The 26464-nt window shown below is 40.4% G+C and overlaps 1 protein-coding gene, 1 long non-coding RNA gene and 1 other non-coding gene across 3 annotated transcripts; all 3 read right to left on the reverse strand.

Annotated features, from left to right (window-relative positions):
- Window positions 1-2464: 2464 nt before the first annotated feature.
- On the reverse strand, window positions 2465-5560 carry LOC113165264. The gene is made up of 3 exons (XR_003299106.1): window positions 5407-5560; window positions 5051-5162; window positions 2465-4713 (listed from the first exon to the last, which is right to left on the reverse strand). It is a non-coding gene; the product is annotated as an uncharacterized LOC113165264 (long non-coding RNA).
- A 2700-nt stretch (window positions 5561-8260) lies between these two features.
- sf3b3 (splicing factor 3b, subunit 3) lies at window positions 8261-23922 on the reverse strand. Its single transcript, XM_026365571.1, has 27 exons — window positions 23803-23922; window positions 22998-23134; window positions 22157-22312; window positions 21777-21947; window positions 21313-21485; window positions 20725-20866; window positions 20212-20324; window positions 19765-19902; window positions 19495-19598; window positions 19169-19334; window positions 18960-19055; window positions 18545-18617; window positions 17929-18080; window positions 17523-17678; window positions 17028-17183; window positions 16062-16205; window positions 15746-15868; window positions 15332-15486; window positions 14793-14967; window positions 13804-14009; window positions 13225-13381; window positions 11588-11713; window positions 10584-10796; window positions 10385-10483; window positions 8866-9009; window positions 8669-8773; window positions 8261-8575 (listed from the first exon to the last, which is right to left on the reverse strand). The coding sequence occupies exons 2-27, from the start codon at window positions 23065-23067 to the stop codon at window positions 8435-8437; spliced, it is 3654 nt and encodes a 1217-aa protein (XP_026221356.1). The 5' UTR covers window positions 23068-23134; window positions 23803-23922; the 3' UTR covers window positions 8261-8434.
- LOC113166546 lies at window positions 20417-20494 on the reverse strand. Its single transcript, XR_003299212.1, has one exon. It is a non-coding gene; the product is annotated as a small nucleolar RNA SNORD111 (small nucleolar RNA).
- Window positions 23923-26464: the final 2542 nt, after the last annotated feature.

Consider the following 26464-nt stretch of genomic DNA (forward strand, 5'->3'; position numbering starts at 1 on the left):
TATGTCCTGTCTGCCATGGATCTGTTGGATTAGGAAGTCATCTGTGTGCTGCATCCCTTTTCAAATATGCCGAGGTTAATGCAGGACTCCTTTTCCGTTATTCTGCTTTCTTTTTAGGTTCATAGTTGGTCAAACACAAGCAAATTCACATCAGTTAGTCAGGATGAAGCCATTTTACTCTTTTAAACCGGTACCATGAGAGAAGAACTTAAAGCTGCACTAATCAATATTTATTTATAAACAAATCAATTTTATACAAAGGCTTGTGAAACAACACGCTCATATAGAACTAATGAAGGCAAATTATGGCCCAAAACCGCCTCTCTGTATATTTTGCATTTTAATGTTTTGGTTTTATAGCCTGCAGCTTTAATGTTAGCAAACAAAATACTGTCAGACCTATTAAAACACAACTTGCTACTATTACTACACATCTGCTTGATGTTTAAATATAAGCAGTACTTTGCCAACATGTTACAACTTTAGGGTGTGTTTACACTTCATTTGGCTGTTTCCATGACAACTTTATGTTTTTCACATGAAAATGTGGAAAATGTGATGTAATTCATGAATTAGCTTTAATTTCTTTCTGCCCGACACCACAGAAAATCAATAACAAGAAATCCAAATGTAACAACAAATAGGCAGGAGGTGAATCACTCGTGTTTATCTGAAATACACTATGGCGTTGTCATTAACTGCATTACAGTTAATGTTTCCCACAACCACAGTGACATGACTGTGATTCATAGAGTTTATTTCACGTCAGACAAGACATCGCCCCCAGAGATGGGCCGTTAGTGAAAATGTCTCCCAGAACCAGCAGCTGCTGTTCACAAAGCTACAGTAGTAAAATATTGTGGAGGAATGAAGTAGCCACTTGAGTTGTCAGCACAGTAAAACAGGAATTGTTTTCACATCTCTTTTTCCTCCAGTCTCACAGATTCCCCCCTTTGTCTTCTTTTCTCATTTTGTATTTATGCGTTCTCACCTTCTCCTCAGGTGGGCTTCATATGCAAGCCCGTAGAAGAAAGAAAGAGGTATCTTCCTGTAGTTGAAGTTGAATAGAAAGAGATTAGCGGCACGGACAATGCTCGCGAAAAAGGTGCAAGACCTTTAGGCAAATAGGCAAGTGCAGGCTTCACTTCATGTGCCACATTGATGGGGTGTCACACTTATCTCCTGTTATCAGCCCCCACATCCCAGCAAACTGTTCTGTGAACTCTTCAGTAGTTTTTCTCAATGATAAAATCACTGGCTCTGTTTGAAGCAAACAGCTATAAAAGAAAAGAAACATCACAAAATATCGTGTTTTCAGAATAGAGAATAAGCCCGCGATAAACAGAATGACAACTTTAAAGCTGTGGGATCCACCAACACATGAAGTAGCAGTCTGAGTCTGAGTCAAACTGTGGTTGTGAGGAAGCGTGAAGAAGTGTGATCTAGTGAAGTGGATACTTCCACTGGAGTCCCTTCAACAGCAGGGGGAAATCTGGCTTCCTCTGTGTCATAATGACAACTGAAAGAAAACAGAAAGAATATGAACCACATCAAAGTGGAGCGTGGACTCGGATCCTTCTGAGTCAAGCTGTGCCCGGGCTTCTTTGTCATGCTGCCAAGTCTTCTGGTAGCATAGGTGACAGTCATCATTTTCCAGCCCTGTCGCTTTAAGTGGATTCTCCGGTGTGTATTTATTGTTGAAATTCAGCCCGTCAACTGCAATCCTGACTCCAGGTAAACAGTGCAGAACACTACATTTTTATCATACCGTGTGATCTAGGTTGTTTGTACCCAAAGTTATTGTTGCAAATGACCCATGCATCTGCCCACACGCGCACATTTCTGCAGGGTTTACTGTTTTCACATACATTTCTCAGAAAGGGGCAAACTAATTCACCTCTGGAACAGGGCGTCCTGCAGAACACAGTGCATGCATCAACAAGTTCAATTTTTAGACTTCGGTTTCCAAAAAAATAAAAACATAAATAAAACGCTTGTGCCCACAGGTCCCTGCAGATCAGCAAATACTGGTGGTTTCATTCCTTTCACCAAAAGAACTGAAAAAATGTGCCACTCTGTTCTGGAAGGGTTTAACAAATTACCTGCTGTACTCACTCAGTTACTGAACATGCTGAACATGTTGGGGGGAAAAAAAACAGATATCGCAGCTGTATTAGGAAACTACTGTATTTGAACTCCGAATCCATGCAATAACATGACAGAGCAGGAGCTGAAATGAGTTATAACATCAGTTTTTTAAAGAAGAGCACACTCTTGTTCAAAACACACTTTCGTATTTCCTACACTGAAACATTATGGGATGGGTGTAAAGTAACACCTCTAGTCTAATGTGAGTTTTTGTGTTCCACGGTTTTTCCCTGGTGTGGTTCAATAAAAGCAAGTCTGTCTTTCTGTTTCTCTGGGAAAAGGAGCAAAAAAATGTAAAAGTGACACACACACACACACACACACACACACACACACACACACACACACACACACACACTTATAAAAGGAAGTTTTTTTGTCTTTTTCCATTCTGTGAACTTGGGGTTTTTGCAGATTTTTCCGTTGATGTGCATTTTAAAAATATTTCTGCTAGTGGACTCTGTGTTGGTTCCTAAGTGTGTTTCCATAATGACTTTGTTGTTCTTACAGTCCTCTGTCTTCTCCTGTGCCTTTCCATTACATCTTCACTCAACAAGTGTTAAATCATGGTCACTAAAGCAAGTTTTATTATCCGTTTAGCTGCTCATCCTCATGCACAAAAGAGAAACTAGTGTAAGGGAATTACATGGTATTACCCTTGACTCATAAGCTCCTTGGATAAACCAACGCAACAATGTCCATACAAATCCCAGCAAAAACTGCTTTGGTTTCAAGCACAAAAACAAAAGCTAATGATGCAGAATAAAGAATATAAAATAACACACAGATCACCTATTACGTCACTTTTTACAGGGAGTCTTCGCAGTAGCTTTGTCACGTCTAACGCTAAATAAAATACCTTGCTGCATACAATAGAAAGCAAAGATATAGTGTGAGCAGAGATTTACATCAAAGGTGTTGGAGGATGGTTAGAGATGGTTGTGAAGGATTTTGTATCATTTAAAGGTTCTGATCTGGACCATGTAAGACAAGTAACATCATAAGTAATGTAATACATTGCTTTTGCTGCTGAGCAATTTGTAATAGTTTTTAGAGTAATTGATTCAAACAAACAAAATACATAAACTCCTAACACAACACACAGCAGAGTAGAGTCTTAACGGAAATGCAATGAAAAAATGAAAACATTCGACGGTATGAGGACACCACTCATGGTATCTGCTTCCTGTATCAATGACTGTCTTTGATGGTTGTCTCTGAAACCACAATGTTAGTTTCACAGTCCAGGCGTTTCTCGAGCTTTTTCTTCAATTAGAGTTTATTAGAAAGAAAGAAAAGAATCTCTGACTCATGTGCTTTTCCCTATTTTCTGGCCAGTTTAGACAACAGAAACCAGGTCAGGCCCAGCTGTCGAATCACTAGTGAAGTTAAGAGCTCTCATCTTATGGTGTGACATCATTGTACAGGAAACAACTGGAGAGAAGCCAAATCATTCAAGGCAAATGTGGCCTTCATAGAACTATACTAATTAGTAAAATGATATAACTAAATGTACTGATGGAGAATTAAGGCAAAATAAAGATTCAAAGAGATTCTGTTGGGTGACTAACAAATGTGAAATTGGGGAAATTCCAACTTTATTCAAAGCCCAGTGGCCTCTGTCCATGGTGCTGACTGTGTCAGGGTGTGGACAGGATGCAATGAGACAGCAGCTACATCAAGGAGGCAAACAAAGGACAGTAAATCTAGGTAACAGACCCTTGTCATGACAAACTACACATGCTATGGCTGGAAAGTAATTAATAATGATTTTGTTCCATGTCCCACAACTCTGACTGATTGTATCGCTTTAATGTAAAATAGTTTTTAGAAGTCACACCTGCTTTTGTGGCTATTTTAAGTTATAATGGGTGTGTGCATAGAGTTTATATAACCTTTGTTCAACCATTAATTTTGCACTGCACCAAAACATGGCAGCTGAGCATGAGTAAACTCGTTTTACAAAACTGTTTTATCATATTTCAGCGGCGTTATCACACAAACCAGATTTCCTGTTTGTTCCAATTAAATGCTATAATTTGGTGTTAGGCATGTGGTCAGTGTGACTGTCAAGGAAGCCAACATTTCCTGGTCGCTCATCAGTTAATGTGACTACACTTGCTTCTACTACGACACAGTACCACACTGACCACATGTAGCAGTCCGGAGCGGCTGATTCACAAATCTGAGTAAACACAGCAGTCCTGCAGGTTGTATTTCCCCAGTAACGAGAAAATACAACTTTAAAGTTGAATCACTTCATTCACTGGTCCTGGAACGTTTGTGCACCCTAGGTATTTTCTGTGTTTCGGCATAAATAAGACCTACAATGCTACTGAGTCCTAAAATTAGACAGAGAGAACTCACTTTGATAAATAAGATTACACTAATTGACTTAGTTATTGTGGAAAATAATCAGTCTTCAAAAAGTTTGTGAACCTGTGTCTTCAGTGACTGGTTTGTGACTCTGTTCTGTAGCAGTAACTTCAACTTAACAACAACTTCATTTCCTAACGTCTATAACAACCACGGATGAGTCTTCTACATGGCTGGAACTGTGACCTCCTGGGGAGAAAAATACAATAAAATATTTTCTAGTTACAAACATGTAAATAAATTTAAATGTCCTATGAAATTTCATAAAGGAAATGTCACATACGGGTCATTTTGTCCTGTCTTGCATATTAATGGGGTGGTGATTTTATGTACTAGTAAAATGTGACAATATAAAAAATATATTTGTAATGTAAAAAAATATTAAATATATCAAATATATCATATCAAATATTGAGTAGTAACATGCATCACATGCAAACATATGAATCAACATGTTGGTTATTTCACCACACTCAGAAATCAGGAAATCTGAAAACATTTGTCAACAACTGTTGAAAACATTTACCAAAACATCTTCGGGGCCCTTAACTCAATATGCAGATTTGCACTCGCAGAGATGTGAGCTGAAAAACTAAATACACTGAACACAGCCGTCTTTACAGTTTCCAGGCACCAGCCTTTAAAAAAAAAAGAAGACAAATATGACAATAGCAGGAACAACAAAGTGTAAACAATGGCTGCTCACAAAGTATACACAAGCTCAGGGCCAAAGACTCTAAATGATGTTTTTATCATAAGGGAGTTTTGTAATGCAGGAGCTGCGTCTTGCAATGCAGCTCACACAGACACCAAAGCAGAAGCAAGACACCAACCACCCCTGTAGACAAGAATCCACAGGAAGCACAAGGTACAGACACTTACTCAACTCTGAAGCCACAGCGAAGCTTGAACGACAGAGTGGAGACGCTGTCCAGACGACTTCAGGCGTGCGATCGAACCCCTTTTCCAGCTGACTGGAAAGCGAGACCCAAAGCTGCAATGTCATTTCTCAAGGTGTAGAAACATGACCGCTGAAGGTCCCTTTTCTCATGTTGTGTAACCAAAAGTGTTGCATTGCTTCACCAGATGAGGGTATTTTGTAAATGACACCACAAACAGACACAAAAACACACAATCACCTTCCAGTAAAGTGAGTAAAGCCGACAGTGTGTCCTGAAATCCTTCTTCTCTGTGGTCACTTAACTTGTGAAGAAGCCTGCAGACTGGACAGTCGGGGCTTCACACTCACACGCAGGAGGTCCGGCGGGAATATTTGCTTTAAAACACTTTTTTTTTTTTTTTACTTTTCAGTTTTTACATTAGAACAAATGTAAGCACAGAAACTGATTTCTTGGCTGCACAGATCATTACTGCCTCTTCACACTATGCAAGGATCAGCGTCCAGATCACACAGGATATCAGATTGCTGAAAGACAATGTGCTTCTTCATCATTATGGGATCTTTCATAGATCTCGAACGTTCCCTCTTCTACCCTGTGCATTTTTCTTCTAAAATTAGGAGCACACGTCCTCTGGATATAATTCACCGCAGGGCACTTCAGGTTTTGTTGTCCTGTACATATTTTTAAAAACCTGCATATGTGATTATAGCTCTATGTAACTCTACAAAGCCATTGTTCTAAGTGGGGAAAGTTTAGTCTGGCCAAGTTCTTTGCTTTTCTCCCACAGTGGCAAAACCAATCTCGTCCTCAGGTTCACTGGACCAGATATGAGGACTTTGTTGTATCAGGGTGTTTGTTATTCTTCTGTCCGGCAAACCATTATCCACTCGTTCTTACACAACTTTAACTTGCTGCTGCCACTGACACAGAACCAGTCAGCGAGGTTGCGGTATGTAAAATGCTGCAGATGGAGGAAAGGGCAGGCAGCTGTCAGGCCGGTGGCTCCATGTGGGAAACGGCAACACCGTGTCCTGCTGTAGATTTTAATCAGTTACAAATCTTTAAATGAACCACAACGTGGGGAAAAAAAACCAAACATCTACAATGCAGAGCAGCTATTTCAGGTATTCTTGTAACAGATAATGGAAAATTCAGAGGAAGCGTATTGTCAGCTTTTGGTTTCATCGTCACTAAGTGGGGATGGTTGGGGAAGTGGCTCAGTGATGGAGAAAATGTAGAAATGAGTGTTGCAGCGACTTGTTAGTTGACCGAGGTTAAGTTCCTGCAGAGTATGAATCCACTTATTTGGAAATCAGTGGTGCAAAATGTTCCAAGGGTCTTAAATTATCACGGTTTCTAGACTTTACAGTATTAACTGTGGAGAACATGACACACAGCCCTGCTCACTGTTAACGTGGGCTTATGGGTTGTTTCATTTACACTTTATTCACCCCCCAATTTTTCCACATTTGTTCTGGAATAAAAGGTAAACAGCTACAGAAAGTTTTAAAAGATGGGCTTCACAGGTGCTACAGGTATTGGACTTAATTTTATTATTTTTGCCTTAGGACAGAGCCAAGCTATCCTAGCGTTGTCCAGTCTTAACGCTAGGATACATGTAACCTTGATAATACTGCTGGCTCAAACTCGCTCGCTGGGTCTAAATCAAAGTCATTGAATCTAAGCAACTTCACTTGTATCACGAACAATTTTACTTGTTAAGAACAAAACCACAAAACGCGTTCAGACAAATTAGGCTGTGAAGTCTTGGGCTGAGTGATGGCTGTCTACACACACACAGTGGCAGAAAAACACGCAAACACGTTATTATAAAGTAAAAAAAACAACAACTTTATTTACAAAAACAGACCACTGCCCCCATCCCACAAACCCGTAAGTCCAGTGACGACTGAGGAATGCTATGTCTGTGCCTGTGGCTGAGGTTGGGAATTTACAGGACTGAGAGGAACAACACCCAATGCAAACCTTCAGTATTCTTCCACCCACTTATTTAGTCTGAGTTCACCCGTCGTCTAATGCCGCGGTATGGCAACACTTCTTAAACCGTGGCCAGAGGCTTAGACTGGGTTAGAGGTCAGCTTCTGTTTGGTTCCCAGTTACGAGGAAGCAATATGCTTTAATGAACCTGGGACCAACATCTTATCAACTACACACATGGGGCCAGGGGCTAAGAAAGATTTAATAATACCATCTGGGACTATGGCATACGCATTATGACAAATAATTTCTAATCAGTACACGTTAAAATAATCACACCACACAAACATGTTTGTTTTGAGATCAAATACGCGGCAAACAGAAAATGAACAAAGCCTGCACAGTAAAACAGTCTCAGCTTTTGGACTTGTGGTCCGTCTTCTGTCCAGGCAGCACGAAATCACTGTCTCAATAACGTGCCCGTTAAGGAAAAACTGGACTCTACTACTTTGTGAGAGCTAAAAAGCCTTCAAATTAAACGTATTAATTTGCTGACAAATGTAGACAGGATGTGTGTTCAGCAGATGACAGTGCAAAAGCTGTTCATGCAGTCGTGGGAATCCTGTTCGCACAGCTGCGTGTGAAATTGCGCTCGCTGCAGCCGAACGTGTGAATGGAACAATTCTGACACAAACCAGCAATGTTCTTGTCATGTCTTGGTGGTGTAATGGTGTCTTTTTGTCGCTGCGTCTGTGGTTTGTGCTGACAACAGCACAGGGGAGGTGTGACATTTTCTTGGTAATTGAATCAGTAACTACATACACGGTGGAAAGACGGCAGCGTTGATCACACAACTGCGTGGGTGATAACGCAGGTTCTTGTTTTGTTGGGGAAGGGATGCATTAAAGTTGCATCATGACTGAGCGTGTTTTTGGGAATAAAGTAATAACACATCTGACCACAGTCAACCACGCAGCAATGTGTGTCCGACAACCTGAGTTTGTTTCGATATTAAGGGGCGTATTTCTGTGTGTAATGGGCCGAATGAGTGCGTCTCCGTCCACCAACAATTAGAAGGCATAGCGAGTGCGAATGTCCTCCAGTTTCTTAGAGACCTCAGGTGGCGTTCTGTCCAGTTCCTCCGCCACACTTTTCTGCTTGTGAGGGTCCATGCTGTTGAACTGCTCACACAGATCTCCGTCAATCACATTCTGGGGAAGACGAGAAGACACACAAACATAGTTCATTAGACAGATGGTCTTAGGTCTGTACAAAAACACAGAGACGTAAAAAACGGAACCAACCTTGACTGGGAAATAGTACGATCTAAAGCTGAGATGGTCTCTGCCGCAGAGTGGAGGGAACTCTGAGCGCATATGCATCTCTAGATGCTGGAAGAAGTCGTGATCCTGGAGAGAAAGAAGACAGACGTATTGAGAATAAACAGTACAATAGGACAAAAGACAGGTTACGAAACAGATTGAGTGTGTTTGTGTTATACCTCGTGTGAGGTGAAGGGGACCAGTATGCCGATGCCTCCAGACAGAGTGGTGTAGACCAGAGACTCTGAACCTCCAGGGATTAGAGTGGTTTTCTGGAGAGATAACACAGTCTCTCCTACGTGGTAGTTCATTATCACCTCAGCCTGTGCATAGGCAACGGAAACAGTGGAGAAAAAAATTAACTAATTTTGTTGTTTGATAGTGACAGTCATAATCTCTTTAGTCCAAAACACACATAGATAGATGTAATATAGTCAGTCATTGCTGTGTTGATCCTACAATGACAGAGATAATGGAAAGAAGGTCAGCGGAGGTTACTGTAGCCCTGTGGACAGACTCCACACGTGCTGGGTTCATTTGTCTATCTGGTAGCAGAGTGACAGGAAGGTACGAAATTCACATTCAAGAAGCTTGTATTCATTACCCTGTGTGACAGCAGCAAAGACATACGTTGCCTCAGTAGGACAGTGGAAAAGGTACATTTCAGAAAAAGGAGTTCATAAAGAAAGAAAAAAGAAAGACGCACAAGCTCCTCTATTCTCCTTTCCTCTCTCGATCCACTCTTGTTCCACCAATGCACGTCATTATCTCTGTCTCGTAGTTGTGCTTCCTCATCTCTATATGTTTCCAGTGAGCAGTTGATGACAACCAAACCTGCACGGTGTTTTGTCTGCTGCTTGTGGTTGTTGCTCTGTTGCCTTTATATTTCACATACATGTAGCCACATCAAGTGTGTGAACTTAGGTTATGTCAATTAAACTTTGCTCAGCTGAACAAACAGACAGAAATCCTCCTCACACATGGTCAGTCCTTTCATTGTGATCAGCAGCTGTGTCACCTTGGTCTTGATCTGGACCTTTCCAGGTACATTAACTGCAGTGAGATGCATCTAATTTAATGTGAGGCAGCATTTAGTCAAACCATGTATAGATAATTAACTTCATCCACCCACTCACACTCTCACACACACACCAGACATTTTGAAGAACAAATCCAGGCATCCACACCCACATCTAAAAACAGACACGGTACATTTCCAAACTCAAACAAAATTTTTCAATCAATGTTCGCAGAACTAGAAATAGCTGACAAACACTGTGTCACAAAGACAACCGGGACCAACTGGTACGGTCTAAATTGGAGGGACTTTCCCAGTCCATCTGCTACCTAAACAGTTTTTGACCAGGATTTAAATATGGGATGAGTGATGCTTTGTGTGAGCCCGAGCTGTGTTGCATTGGCGAGTAGGTTAAACTTGTGGTCGACGGTGCTATGCAGTTTGTGTATGTGCGTGCGTGTTGGCGGTTGGAGGTCAGAGCAGTGAAGGAGGCAGATTAGGGCATGAGGCCAGAGTCCTGCAATCTGAAATGCTTCAGACCTGCCCGGCCTGTGTGCAACAGAACAGTCAATGCTTCTTCCTGGCTCACATCTCAAAGGCTGAAACAACTGCGCTATCACAAAAATGTAATTCTGCTCCGACTTTGTTCTTACTGTTCTTCTTAGGCATGATGGTTTTACCTTCTGTGATGCTCCATTTAGGAGGCCTCTGTCCCATAATGCTTTGTTCCCTGTGGGGTCCTCATCAACATCATCGCTGGTATTCGGTGGAAGACGCACCTGAGGAATGAAGATGTGTAATAGTTGAACGTCATATTTAACAGTGTATCATAGTGTGTACTTTCTTTGCCATATATATTCATACATAAACTCTACTTACGATGCTGATGTTGCCAAACTTGTCAGCGGAGGCCATGGTGTCGTAGTCGAGCAGACAGGCTGTCGTCACCCAGCGGGGATATGTGTCATCTGCGAAGATGATGAGCTGATTTTCATTGCGCCTGTAACGCACCCAGAACAGACTCTCCTGAACATCAGACACGATCACACGCTGGCCAATGGTGTGGATACCTGTCACCAGGTTGGGAACGTGCTGGAGAAATAAAGGAAACAATAAAGGCCAATTTAAAAGATTGTGTATACTGCAGAGGACAGTTTCATTTCTTTTGCAAGAGACTCAGAGTTCCAGTTTGTTAGGAAAGTATGTTATGCAGCAAATTAGCCTTTTACTACAGAATTTACAAAGGCTGTAAATTCTTAACTGTGAGTTATTCCAGGTGGTTGGAGCATCACTATCTCTGTCTTTGTGTTTGGAGCAAACAAGAGACATGTGTCCTGCGATCTGAGATTATGATTGGCTCCATGAGATCAAATTGCAAAGAAAATAGGACAGCGTTATAAATAAAGATATAACAGCGACCCAGCTGCTGCATAGAAAAGGCCAGCCAAAATTATATTTGGTTGGTTTTGTTAGCATTCAACACAAGCCTGTGTTGTGTAAGGGATTAAGCTTCTTGTGTAGAAGGATATGAATGATTTCCCTGTTAAATCAGATAAGTTAACTCTAAAGGCTGATGAGCCTACAGCTGCATTTAAAAGGCTGCAGTCATGTTATCCTCCTCAAAGAACTTCTGTGAAAATCTGACTAGAGAAATTATTTACTGAAGGCCAAACCACAGAAAAATAATCACTTCAATATTTCTACCATCTGTGTGGACTGTAGCTAAATGCTAACTACTGTAATTATAATAATCGATTAGTTCAAGCCTTGACAATAAACTACAACCTCATAAACAGATAAATTGATAAATCCTGGTTACTGGACTCAACTCATACACAACAACAACTCACATGTCCAAGTGTATATTTGGATTCTTGTCTTACCTTGTTCTCACACTTGCGAAGCAGCTTTTTTTTGCCCAGATCGTAGATTCTTAGCAGTTTCCCAACACCCACGAGGGCTCGTCCCTGAAATGGTGCAATGGCCAAAGGCACGTCCTCTACTGGCGTCTGTCAACCAAAACAAAAGCAAATTATAAGCCACAGCTAATCAGATTATATTTGGCAATTTAGCATATCATGTACCTACCTACATAGTTAACATTGCATCCTTTATATAACACAAAGACAAAAGGAAACTTAAATCTTACATCAGATTATTGCCTTTCAGAAATGTAAATAAAATAGTGTAAAATCTGAAACTTACTATTAATCAAATTACTACAGACTTTATTTCTAGCAAATGGCTTCAATTGCAATTATTCTGATATAAAACCCGAGTTAAACTTGGCATTGCTGCCTATGTCCGAGAACCTAATCTCAGGAGCCACATTCTTCCATTGCTCTTCCTAAAAAGTGTCATGTTATGTTACAGCGTGTTCTGCCTGTTTCTATACTTTTGAGAGAAGTAAGGTTCAAGTGATGGAGCAGAGGCAGCCGTTCAAGTTAGCACTCTGCTTATTCTTCTGCAGTTTGGGTGTCTTTCATAAATACTTTTATAAGGGGACGAGAGAGTTGTTGGTAGTCTTCGGTTCATATAGCAGTCGTATCACTGAGGAAGAAAATATTCTGTCTCCTAGCTGTCGACCTACGTTAACTGAGACGAGCAGTAGCAAGACAGATTTCTAATTAAAATGATAAGTTGATCAACTAATTTTGTAAATAAATTGTACTAAAAAATACTGTTGGATTGTCGGCAGGTGCAGTGTCATGGAAATACCAAAAGGTGAGGTAAGAAGCAAACGGTCCCCATCATCACTACAGAAACTGGCTTATGACATATAAGACTCTGTGTATGCATGTGACATCTTTTATTATCTTTAGTGCAAATCTTTGTGTTTGTCCTGAGATACTCGCCTGTACTTGTTAATTTGTGGCCATCCACTACATGCGTGTGTGGGTATGTATGACTTTAGGTATGTATCATCTATATGCATGTGCCCGAGTGAACAATCTGTGCCTGGACCAGACACGCTCATCTAGAACATCAGCTCTGGTTAAAGTGGTTGGGAAATTCCTAAAAGAAGTGGCTGACATTGCAGTCCAAGTAAATGATTCACTTTTCCTTGTTAATCCACATCAGGTACCAAATGTATGTGGGCTGATTTAGGCTGATGGCCTCCAACCTACTCATGTTTCTGGGGAATTGCCCAGGGAGCCAGGCAACATTACAACTTGTCTCAGGGCTTTCCCCGCTTGGTGGACGTCGACAGCCTCGGCATCTCAAACCATGACCACTAACACACATTTCAATAAAAGAGCCGAGTTTCCCTGGACAATTTACACCCTCTGACCCGAAGCAAATGGTCATGTGATGTGATTCTACTTTCTCTCAAAGAAAAACACATTTACAGGTGTCACAGTGTTTAAAGACAGAAACAGCTGCTGCGAAACCTTTCACTAATACCATCAGCAGTAGATTTATCTTTGTCTCTATGGGAATGTGAATGAGCGAATCTGGGAGTAAACTACGATTCTGAATAAATATCTTAACAGGAAACTTTGAGTTCAGTGTAACCAACCTTGTGTACAAACTCCAGCTTCTCCCCTCCGCCGATGAGTCGGTATGTGTAGATAAAACCGCCGCCCACTGATCTAGGGTTGAGAATCATGTCTCGGCCAACACCCACCAGAACGTACCAATCATCTCCTGTGTTGGTGAAACGGCACACTGCAACACTAGAAAACAGCAAAGACAGGAAAACGGAAAGAACGTCAGCTCCACTAAGGGTCAGCAAAATATACTATATTAACAAGTACAGTAACACAAAGACTGCAACACATACATCAACACTCCTAGACAAATTCTGCACTAGCTATTACACACTGTAACAAGAAACTGTTCTTCAGATCGCACGCTGTAATAATCCTGGATTACGCTTTTAATTTTACGTTTGTTCTTTCTAGTATGTGTTTACAAATGATTTCCTAACATTTAGAGCTTCACTAACCAACTGCTTTTGTTATTATACACAAAGCAAAGTTGAACTCTGGCTCAGTGTCGCCAAGCTCTCTCTGCCAATTCCCAGTCTGTCTGCTCAGCCAGTGTGCAACTGTCTACAATTCCACATGAACGAAGCGAAGAAATGGATCCTGCTCACCTGAATGCAGCTTCGTTCTGTTCCAGCTGCACCTGGTCCAGAGTTGAACCCTGGATGGGGTTGACGAGGCGAACCAGCGATGCCCACTGTCCTGCTCCAGCTTTAGGAGCACCAAAGATGGCTTCAGGGAGATTCTCGTTGAGGAAGGCAGCGGCCATCTCAGCAGCCAGTTCTCTTTCATCCTCACCAGCAGCTTCCACCATCTCCTGCAGGGAGAACAGAAACACAGTAGGGCAAGGTCAAATGTTGTCTTCAATGAAATTTTTTTTTGCCCCCTTACATCTTAACACGTAAAAGAATTTTGCACAAATCTGCTTTAATTTTAAGAATAGAAATGTGAAGTTATACGGAAATAGATCAAAGTTTACTGGCATTTTTACTTCCAAGCATTTTTGTTACTGTAATTACCCCAAAGACCAGGAACCAAAAGAATCAACAAAATGCCTTTAAAACTTTCCCTTTTATTTTCATATGAAATAAAAAGAAAAAACAAACAAACAAAATAAGTAATAAATCAAAACACAATGGACATTGTCTGTTGTCTGTAAACACCACAATGAATAGTGTTTTATAAAACTCACATCTGGCCTTTAGCCCAACCGAACTGCTGACCCCTACTCTGAACTCAATCAATCTCTTTGTAAAGGAAACACTACAGCTACAACTGGTCTCGGGCTCAAAATTGCTCAACAGAAGTGTCCTGATGCTGTGTGGTCTCTAAGCTCCAAATGCTCTTGCTCAAGCTATTTCATGGTTTATGCTTTTTGTGCAGTCGGTTCAGTTAAGAGTTGCCGCTGATGGTAAATTCTCTCCTATCTTGTTAAATACAAACAATCAAGTCTTCTTTTTAAGCTCTAACCTGAACATTAATATTAGTTTTAGCAAACAGTCTTAATGATCTACTAAATATATTACTGTTGGAAATCAGGAGAATGTCTTAGCACTGCTAGCAGGATCATTACTTATGTCACTGTAGTTGCGCTTCATACCTCGGCCATCTGTTGCTTTCTCTGAGCTTTAGTTGCCTCTGTGTAGGCATTGTGGTCAGTCTCGATTAAAATCAGGTTGTTGGTTTCTGGGTGGATCACAAATTTCCTGGGAGTGTACTGCAGAGGAAACGCCACCTGGTTGAAGACGGCTCCTAATTTCTCCAAAGCCAAGATTCTGTTAGAGGAGTGGGCACAGACTGTTAGAAACCTTTTTTTAGGTGTGGGGCAGAGCAGAACTCTGAACTGCATCAGTTCTGCAATCACAGATACTAGATTTACAATTTAGTTGACTTCAATTCATAGACTACCATATCACCAGATGAATTTTCTATGCTTGATATTGATATTTTAAAGAGATACTGACCAAGACAAATCTCACATACAAAAATAATTTGTGTGTCTGCGTCTTCTGATAGAACAGCGATCTGTTTTCATTCTACGTGCCAGACTTTTGTTGCACTTTAGTTTTTCAGGATTTTCAAAGTGACATGACAAATAAGGACATCAACAAACATTACTGCAGCAGTGTGAATCCATACCTCAGGGTGTTGGTGGAGATGGCCACTATACCTTCTGGGCACTGCTCGGAGGCAAAGCCAGAGGCATACTCCAGAGTCTCATATGACAGTGGCGTCAGATGGAAGCGAGACTGGTACGAGTAGCTGAGCCACGAGCGACTGGACATGGCCAGCACCTGTCGGTCAGAACAGACAGATGATTTTAGACAGCTGCAGGAAATATTTTCACAACATGCAACAAAGCATAACAAAAATCACAAGTGACCGCTGGTACAAATTCCTAAGTTCAAAATGTGCATGGTGTGATCAGCAGCTAAAAGATTCTAGGTTATATTGTTATCATCCATAACAAATAAACTCTTTAGTAATTACATTGGAGTTATTTTAGTATGTTCTTGTTTTAATTATTATTATACTAATTATTAAGTCACGTACAGCTTCCTGTCCCTGCATCCTGACTCTGAACAGTTTGACAGGTCGGGAGCCCAGGTAGCGTGTTCTGGTATCTGACAGGTCGCCTGTCACTGGGTCCAAAACCGTCCTCAGCAGCACGCCGTTCTGAGAAAAGAGGATCAAACACACACTACTGAAAGACACGTTCGATAAGCTGTATCATAATAACTTGTAACATTAGGCTTAAAGAAAAATAAACACTTGTTTTGTATTTGTGTGTCAATATACTTCCTTATTCACTATTCCCCAGATATAACAAAAAAAAAACAGATTCAGTTAAATTACTATGAAATATTACCTGAAGCCCTATGTTGAGGTAGAGGAAGCCGATGGTTCCCTTTTCCCCAAGTTCATCCTGTTTCTCGACCCCTCCCATCTCTACGATACACAGACTCTCTGGCTGGGCTGGTAGGGCCTGCATACTGAGGGGCTGTAAGCAGTCCTGAAAGTAAAGAAGATTCAAAGGGTTAACATTTTGGAACAGCCTCGCTAAAATGTATATACATAATATAGAAAATGGGGTCCTCGTCTTCACAAAGTGGTACAGGAAATAACTTTACTCGCTTTAATTAAATGTAGGGTGACTGAAGCCATAACCATCTTTGGAAAGTTTAGCAAAAACCTTAATTGAACAAATTCATTCTTGCAGCTGTACTCTACTAAATAATGTCAAGAGGGTATTTTACCTTTCAATTAATTGTAACTTAAATCTAAATAAACACATTTTTATGGGGTTTGTATCAGTCACAACTTGCTAACACCAAATATAAATGATCATGATTTAAATTAAATGACAGCTTCATCTCATCCTGAAGCAGGACTTTCTAATGAACAGAAAAATATACAGTTTAAGGCTTTATTTAAGGACAAAGCTGTAGTCATCCTTACGAGAAAGCCTGGAGTCTTTATACTGACCTAAGCACAAACCAAACAACTGTGTCTTGGATGGAGGGGATTCATATCAATTCAAGAAATAAAGGAAACACTTTAAGTGTGTTTTCAAACCACATGTTGGTGTGTTTGGATACCATTAATTAGGATGCTACTATTATTTGAGGGCAGGATACTTTCTTCCAGTTTTTAAACACTTCATCACCGCCCACCAACTCTGAGGCAATAACACAGCAACTGTGCTTCAATTAATCACCTTTTTCCTGAACACTTGAGTAAAGTGAACTAAACATAAATTGATGTATGAAAGTCTGGTGTTGATTTTTGTACTCGAGAGTCCATCGTGTAAACAGATTTCTATGTTCACTCATACCGATGGGTCCAGGGAGATGATTCGGACCGTGTTGTCAACCAGTCCCACGGCCAGAAAACGGGAACGCTGCTCCCCAGGTGGAACGTTTGCCAGGCTCATGCACACCACATCTGCAGACATCTCCTTCCGCTCTGTGTACTCATTCAGCTGGCCGGACTACAGAAAGCGAGGAGGAGACAAATGGAGCAACAGCATTACTGCACAGAGTTTCAGTTTCATCAGTACTGTACTGTGTTCATTTTGGCTCCTGAAGATTTTGTTTCAGACTATACATGATACAGATTTGAGGAAGACGTTAATGTTTGAAAGTCTGTGATAACGTCAACACATTTCTGTTGAAATTGATGTTATACAGAACTAATCTAAATCTGTAGACTGTCATTTAGCAGAACTGTTTTTTATATTTAATTTATGATGAGACGTTCAATGATGCCATGGGGGAATTGTTGTAGAAAGCTGCTACATTAAGCATTGCATACAAAACATTTTTCTTACCGGGTCCATCTCAAAGTAGACCAGCTCCCCTCCAGTGAGGGCGATAACCACCTGTCGCTGGTTCACAGCACAGCGGACGATGGTTTTTTTACCGGGAGTCTTCCACTCATTCACACGCTTGTCAGCTCTGATGTGGCGGATACCATCTGGGTACACCTGTATAGACAAACAGATGATCATGGAAGGAAAATGAAGTACTGTGTTTACTTACTCAAGAGGGACACACAAGATGTTAAAAGAACTCTGCATGAAATTGAATTGTGCGAGTCACTATTTGGTAAAGGGTCATAGACAAAGACATTTTTACATGTGTAACATTGTGGTTGGAAACAAACTAAAAATAAAACTAATAATAATAATAATAATAATGACTAATAATGGAAGACACAAGATACATTTCTCTTACCTGTACTAGGGCATCTTCCCCAAGCAGCGAGCAGGAGAGAGTGGGCGTTGTGCCCAGAAATCCTGAATCTGTCACTTCCTCTACAGTCTCCCCGATGGAAAGTACCAGAGTGGCGTTGACGAAAGATACAATGATGTAGGCATCAAACTCATCTAATACAAAATAGAGAAAAACAAGAACAAACACAAAAAAGAAGAAATTAAATATCATAGAAAAATGATCATACAGTGGCAGATAAGAAAGCTAAACATAGAAGGAAAAGCAATTTCAAATGTTGCCAAATCTTCACCAATTCCAGACATCTTAAATATTAAATACAGATTAAGCTTTATATTATCTTAGTCATAGCCAGTGATTCCCAAAAGCTAATTACAAATGCACCTTACACATTCACTTAACATCCTGAGAATGTTTGCCCAGTTTAGTCTCGTCATGTTAAACACTGAACCGAGGGTCAAAATAAGGAAACAGCATTATAAACATCATGAAGCAGTGGACTATATCTCAATGGAGCTGAGATGCATTCATTGTGACACTTCTGCCTTATCTAGAATATCACATGTAAAGTCATGATGCTCAGTTTACAAAATAGTGGCAGAAAAAGGAAGAGTTATACCATCCACATGTCGGCGTACTGTCCACACAGCGTTGGGATTACCGGGCAGTTCAGACACAGCCATCTCTGATACCTAACAGTGAACAAAAGAGGAAGAAAATGCAGAAAAAGCAAAAGACAGAAAAGAGGAAAAGAGAAGAGGAATTCGTATTAATCAAATATCACACATTTCATTATAATTTTGTGGCAGCTTGTAAAGTATGTTATTAAAGCATGATTGTTAATGGATTGTCAAAACTTTTACTTATGCAGTAAAAACAAAAACAAAATACACAATCAGGCACACCTCCCCTGAAATAAGAGCAACTGACTTTCTAGCTTTTATTCAGTGAAGAGACATGAACGAAATCATCACTTTTTCTGTCACTAGTGTATGTGCACCTATCCTTGTGCCACTGCGTGTGCATGTGCGTACCTCCAGTCCGTGTCTAAGGACCCTCAGAGTAGATCTGGGTCCTCGTCCACAGGCCACATACAGCTGAGGTGTGTCTTCATTGGCCAAATCAGCAATCTGGAAAAACAAGTAAAGTAAATAGTGTGAGAGTGAGGAACATTTTTCATGACTCAGATATTTTAGGACCCCATTTCATTGGCAGAAGTGCACAGAAATATTCACACACTGACCTGACAAGACATGATAGGAGATAAACTCTCCTGTTCATCCACCAGCACTAGGTTTTTAAGGGGACGAGGCTGGAAGAAGAATGTGTCTCCCTCTTCCAACGGCATCGCAGAAGAGAACTCAGGTTCTTCATCATCATCACCCAAGTGGGCAATTTGGTAAAGGTAACTAAAGGAAATGGAAATATCATCATCAGCAAAAGAGGTTTGAGGGAAAAGGGCTGACAGAAATTTTAGTTGGGGAAGAAATGTATGAATTCAGTATAAATTAACTGAAAAGAAATGAGTTAGACATAAAAAAAAAAGGTTATGTACAGCCTGAGACTTACTGGTTTGCAAATTCTGAAGCCACAAACAGGAAGCCAGTCTTCAGGACGCACATGGCTGTTGCCACAGGGATGGTGTCAAAGTACTTTAGCCTAATTTCTGTGACCTGCGAAACAACATAAACGCACTCAGAATTAATTAACTACCAGACGACTGCATTTAACCATTATTTTTTAAATTAGACACATAGGATTAGTTAGAAATAATAAAATCAGTGGATTAGTCAAAGCGTCAATTTTCAGGGCACCTGCCAACCCTTAATCTGTGCTCACCATTTCCTCATCTGTTTCCAGGGTAACCTTAAAGATGTCTCCCTGCTCAGTCTGGGCGAGGAAGAAGAACATGGACTTGGTCTTGTGGGTGGCTGAACAGACAAATATCATCCCACGCTCTGGGTCGTCCAGGTCATTCTGTGGAACACAACAGGTGAAGAAAATGAGGTGGGAAAGGAGAGCAGAATATAAATAGATATGCATTTAGAGACCAAAACACCCAAACTAAAATAAATTTAAAAATAGCTGAATGGGAATAATGACTTAAATCATAACACAGCTTCCATATAAATAGGAAAAAATGTCAATCAACTGTAGTAAAACATTACAACATTGCTACTCATTAAACTGTGCTGAACTTGTAGGAAGACATAATAAAAAAGATCCTCTCACAACAGAACATAAGTGGTTGACTTGTTCATTGTGTATTTCTGTGTTGAGACTCACCCGGCGCCGAGGGATGGGACAGCGAATGTCAGGTTGGTCTCCAAAATTTTTGTAAGTGATGTAGTTTTCAGAGCAGATCAAAACTCCACTGGGCCCGTCTGAACCACCAGGAACTAGACAGAGAAGAGGTTTTGACTACTGGAACAAAAGGTAGGATCCAACCATGAACCAATGATTCCATGATTTCTGTCTAATTAAACTCAGAGTGTTGAGATCAGAGAGGTTAAATCTTTCTCCAGGGATAGTCAGAGAAGAGACATGACAAACTCATCACATCTAACACTTGGATGTGTTTTATAATCTAACGTGTATGTGTGTGTGTGTGTGAGTGTGTGTGTTTTATCTCACAGCCAAATGTCTATACTAAATGTTTCTGTCATCACTTCTCTCACTATCAAAACATGACTTTATTTTCTACTCTGTATATACTCTACAGCTAATTACTGCAGCAGCTGTTGACTAAACTGATGTTTCAGCTCTAGGTTGAGCAGCCGCATGTGCCCAAATACTTACCAGTGATTAGGAAGTTTCCATGTTCTTCTAAAGCTTCACTGTATTTGCGGACAACATGATTCAAACCAAGGTCCAGTTCATAAAAGGTAAGGGTCTGTTGTGTGTTGGCGGCAGCTTCTCCTGTTGGGTCATTGTCGGCTTCCTGGAAAGAGTAAATATCAACATACATGATCACTAAACGTGCCCATTAACTGACTAACCAATAACTGACATAACGTTAATATTCCTACTAGTACTAGTACTACTACTACTATTAAAAGTTTTTTAAATCAATTTCACAATTGTCAAATCACAAAGCTGCACTTTCAGTTGCAATCTGCATATAATTCTGCTAGACTGCAAAAGCTGAGCTCTGTAGAGGATGCATGGTAGTGAATAATACAAGATTACAATATTTTTCTGTGCAATTTTATCATTTTTCCATGTCAGATTTATGAATGATGCTTTAAAATTCAACATGTGCTGAGATCAGAGAAGTTAACTCTTTCTCCAGTGGTAGTCAGAGAAGAGACATGACATACTCATCACATCTACAACACACCGACACGTGATCTAACAAGTCGCTGCACATTTTAACCTTGACCTTACCTCATAGTCCATCTCTAAGCAGGCAAACATTGGATTTTCAAAGCCGACATCAACCCCGACCACATGGTACACCAATGTGTTTGCTTTATGTGCTTCCAGTGGAGAGGAGATGGTCAGTCTTGCAGCTGCATCTCTGTTCAGAATATAAACTAGCTTCTGTTTCTCTATTGCTCCTTCATAAGGGGAAGACAAAGGGAATTCAAATGTTAGCTGTCAGTGCTGCTTTGTCTACACTGAGAGGCCTAAAAACAACGATTAATATTATAAGTTCTATAATAAAAAATACTACCTCTGTATGTAAATTAGATGGAGAAACTGTCACAAAAACACTAAACTGCAATACATCTGCCCTTGTTATGCTAATAATACACCATTATCAACACATACACACTTTGTTGACATTTTGTTATTTGAGTAATAGGTCTGTTTTGTTAAAATATTAAAACACTTAATTGAATTTGTACCTATCATAACAGCTCTGCCTTTGGGGTCAACAGCCAGGAACTGTCCAGGGACAATGCGTCGACAGCCACTCTTCCCAAATGTTTCCTGATGGATCTTCTCAAACATGTTTTTTGAAGGATGATATTCCAAGATAACGATACGACCACTGTCACTCCCCACAACAATGTAGTCTACAAACACGGACACACACAGACATAAGTACATCATGTATAGGTGTAACTGGGAAAAAACAATATATATATATATATATATATATATATTTTTTTTTTTATAGTGATCAATTTTGCCAATATATATATATATTTTTTTGAGAGCTGGTTTTTATTAAATAATCCATATTAATAGATACAAACACATAAATGAAACACCAGTTACATACCTTTTGTTCCTCCAGTCAGTCTGAAGGCCATCAGGGATCTGACGATGCCAAACACCTCCACTGTGAGCAAAGTGTGCACCTTTCCTGTGTTGGCATCTGGTCGCAATAATTCTAAGATCTTTCCCCTGGAAACGACGATCTCCTGCATCTTGGTTCCTACCAAAACAGAAATATCTTATTTTAGCATTTAGCACACGTTAGCTGTCAGATCAGTGTATACTACAAAGAACACAAAAGGAACTGCATAACAGACTCTTGAAAGAAAAAAAAAACTTGAAATGCAGTTAATATACCATAAAACTTGATAGATCAACCAACACACAGATTTGATTTCCATAAAATCAAACAAATGTCTAGGAATGATGATGAAAAGCGTGTACCACATACTGGTTAATCAAAGTTTTAAACATCACACTTCAGTTTTGGCAGGACATTCGCAAGAAGAGCGAGGAAATTTCCTGCATCTAATAATAGTGAATCCATGAGAAACTACTGCATATACTGCACAGTACCACAGCACAAGCGTTTCTATTTCATTGTGCCTGACGACATCACAAAAAACGTGCAGGTCCATGAATCTGCAGTTTCTGCTAAAATATCATACAAGCACAAATAAGCAAAATACACAAACACAACACTTTAGAAATAAATGAAAAACGGAAATAATAATGAAAAACAAGGACAATTATCCTAACAGACAACATATGTAAGCAAATCCACAATAATTAAAAAATATACAGATTAACAGACAGAACCTCTGATAATAAGAGGTGGTTTAGATTTCCCAAACAGGAAGAGGGTAGAAAGGAAGACTGAGACAAAACATCCTATGAAAACTCACCTGAGAAGTTTCCATGGATGGCATGAGTGATGCCAGTGGCACGCTGCAGGGTGATGTTGTAGAGAAACATGGCTCCCTTTTAATTGTTCCCCTACAAGGTTCTTCAGGGGCAGCAGAGGGTTTAGCCCGGTTCAAACCTGCAGAATAAGAGAGGGAAACCAACAGGGTATAAATAATGAAAGAAAGAAAGAAAACGAAAGGCGATATAAACTTCTGGTGAAAGCTAACAGTGCTGTAAATGCTAAAGGCTGCTACAACCAATGACCCTGTTTCAGAGCGCTATTCAAACTGAGCTCTGCTGCGCTACACAGGAAGTAGTGCTGTATTAATACTTTGTTACCTTCCAAGCTAATAATCTCCCCCGAGTTAAGCAGTAAAAAGATAGCAGAGTTAAAATACATCATGGACACAACACATAAGTTAATGTGTTGGTGTACATCGCTGCAAATGATTAGCATTGCTAACGTTAGCTAGCTTACCAAGAACTTTACACTTAGCAAATCCACCGACCCATTACTTGTTTATGTTAGCTAACTTAGTTTAGTTTGAGTTAAGCCAAGGTAAACTAATCTTATCTATCTGGAACTTTAGCATTTCGTAGTTAAAACTTTGCACATGTTTACTCTATAAAGCCAGTTTACCATCTTGCATTCAACGGGCTAAGAGCCCATTCATACAAAGCGTCTCTCTTACTTGACGCGTCCTACATTTTCTTGCTATATTGTTTAGATCGTGCGCATTTCACATGCATACAATGTCCAACTGATTATGCACAAATTGTAGTTTTTAAAAATGCAATATTTACCAGCAGGTTAAATAAGATGACTCTGATTATAGATGGATAAAGTTGCATTTACACAAACAAATTCCCCGCAACTCCGGGAAGCCGACGACGAGCCGCCGTTTTCGGGTCCTTCCTCAGCCAAACACCGTCATCAGAGGTGGCCGACACAGTGCCTGACGGGAATCAGCGGTGTGCTGCAGGAGCGCAGGACATCCAGCAGATGTCGACAACGACCTCAACACTAACAGCTAAAAAAACAAGAAGAGGGTGAAGGTTTGTCAACATCTAAAAAACTCTAAACGTAGTACCTTAATTTTTTGTCATTTGCATCTATTTTGTTAGATGTGTGTGTGTGTGTGTGTGTGTGTGTGTGTGTGTGTGTGTGTGTGTGTGTGTGTGTGTGTGTATGTGTGTGTTTATTTTTATCTGGACTGGATCATCTCATGTCCTTAAGGTGTTGTGGTCATGATGATGTTGCTAAATCAAGCTGATGTCTGGAGATAGCTACATGCTGTCTCTCCCTCTCTCTTTCACACACACACACACACACACACACACACACACACACACACACACACACACACACACACACACACACACACAATAAGCTATTATAGTAACCAGTAGGAATATTTAAAAAAAAGAATTTCTTAACTTTTTTTCTTGACTTTGACTTTTCATTGACCTTATGTTGCTGGCTGATTTACTTTTGTTGGCATTAGATGTACCCTAGAAGGCCTCCAGTGTTATTATTGTTTTTACAAGATTAAATATCAGTCATTGTTCATTTTCAGTTCCATGGTTTATTGAATGTGCTGAGTGAATCAGAAAATGAAAACTGAGAGGACCTGTTTTTTTCACCTCTGCAGCAGTGCCATGCTGCACTTAGGAACTGGTTTTATGGAAAAAGGTGTTTTATTATTTCGTAACTAATGCATAACAAATATTCAGCATTTGATTAACAGAAATGAGTTGACTAAATGTGTTATCTGAAGAAAGACTGGTGTTTCAGACTCTTATTGTGTGGTTATGGGAGATTTCTTCTCAGTACGTCACTGGTTTTTTTCACCACTGGTTGTGATTGAAGATGTGTTTGTATCACATTTGTAACTTGAACTGTGTCCTGAAATGACGACAGAGGATAAAGAAACATAATCTTAAGAAGATATCTAAATGACCCACTTTTTATAATGAGGAAATGGATCTTGTTGAGAGACCGCACATTTCATAGTTAACTTAATAAAGTAGTCTTGTTTGGAAAAATAAAATAACCTAAAAGTCACTGATCATTGTGCAGCCAATGGGATAACTACTACGTGTTGATGTGTTACAGTACTGAAGAACATAACTTGTTGGAAAATGGAAACCAATAGAGAATAGGACACAAAGTATTTCTGTATGTATATGTATATGCATATATATTTATATCTGTACATGCAGTGACAGGCGTACAAAACACACCAAATAACTAAGCACCACATCACATAACAAACCATCACCTAATAAACAACCACAATGAGTAATTACACCATAATTATGTTGTATAATTTTGTTTGTTTGTTTGTTTTGTCATGGTAATGTGTCTGGCTTTTTAGATATGGATATTCACTGTTTTCTTTTATCATCAAGAGTGAATATTTATAAAATGCTGAATGTTTTTTTTTTTTTCATTTATTATGTCTATTTCCATAGTTTCTGATACATTGATATATGTGTGCGGTTATGTCTACGTGAGTGCATCTTATTTATTATTTCCCATCCCAGTGGTGTAGTTTGAAAACACACACGGTCTCTGTGCACTTCCCACTGGAGGATGGAGATTTATGCTAGTTAGCATGACCGCGGTGGTCGCCGGGCCGTACGAGGACCGTCCCTCCCAGGAAGACACCCACCGACGCCGCCTCCTGCTCGCCGCTTAGGGCCGTGCTGGACGACGGGGCGCTCGCGTTGGACACGGGCTCACCCCCGCTGTCGCTCCAGGTTAGCCGGGTTTAGCCTCCCTCCACCTCCACATCTGGTGCCCGCGGCTTTCGCTCGTAGCCGGACTCGGTCGGATCTCGTCTGGAGACGAGGCTCCACGTAAATTCCGTCGCTCGTTTGGCTTTGATTACAGAAACACACACACACACACACACACACACATTTACATTCAGACAACGTGACTGCAAAGCCTCGGACGACGAGAACCGCTAGATGCTTGAAATAAGCAGCGGCGGAACCGAAAAAGGATCCGGATCTGCTGATAGGAGATTTCCCACGACCGGCACAGAGAGGTGAGCGTCTGATGACAGGATTTCTACACACTTTATACACTCAGATAGTGTCGCTGGGTGTTTTGGGGGGCACACACACACACACACACGCAGGTCGGCTGAACAGTGGTGTGGTGGTGTTCATCTTTCTCCACCTCCCGTGTGCGGTGCTGATGTCGGAGGCCGTCAGCGCTGCACTGACACTGTAGAGCTTGACCTGCAGGATCATGTCCACTTCTTTTGTCTTCCTCCGTGTTTGTGTGTGAGAGAGAGAGAGACAGACACACACAAAGCAGGAGGAACTTCACCGAGTCCCACATTTAGCATTTTATCATGTTAATCAGAAAATAAAGTTGAGGTCTGTTCCAGGGAGCAGCATGCTCTCTCTCTCTCTCTCTCTTTGTATGTTCACAGCTAAACACAGTGGGCTG

The sequence above is a fragment of the Anabas testudineus genome, chromosome 6, assembly GCF_900324465.2.
Source record: "Anabas testudineus chromosome 6, fAnaTes1.2, whole genome shotgun sequence".
NCBI lineage: Eukaryota > Metazoa > Chordata > Actinopteri > Anabantiformes > Anabantidae > Anabas > Anabas testudineus.

Bases quoted from the DNA above. Each gene is read 5' to 3' on its own strand.
- sf3b3 (XM_026365571.1), bottom strand. From the start codon at position 23,067: ATGTTTCTCTACAACATCACCCTGCAGCGTGCCACTGGCATCACTCAT. The intron at 18,081-18,544 runs GTATAACTCTTC...ATTTTGTATTAG, and splicing joins AGTACGCCGACATGTGGATG to ATGAGTTTGATGCCTACATC. The intron at 10,797-11,587 runs GTAAGACAAGAA...TTATTTCTCCAG, and splicing joins TTCGCAAGTGTGAGAACAAG to CACGTTCCCAACCTGGTGAC.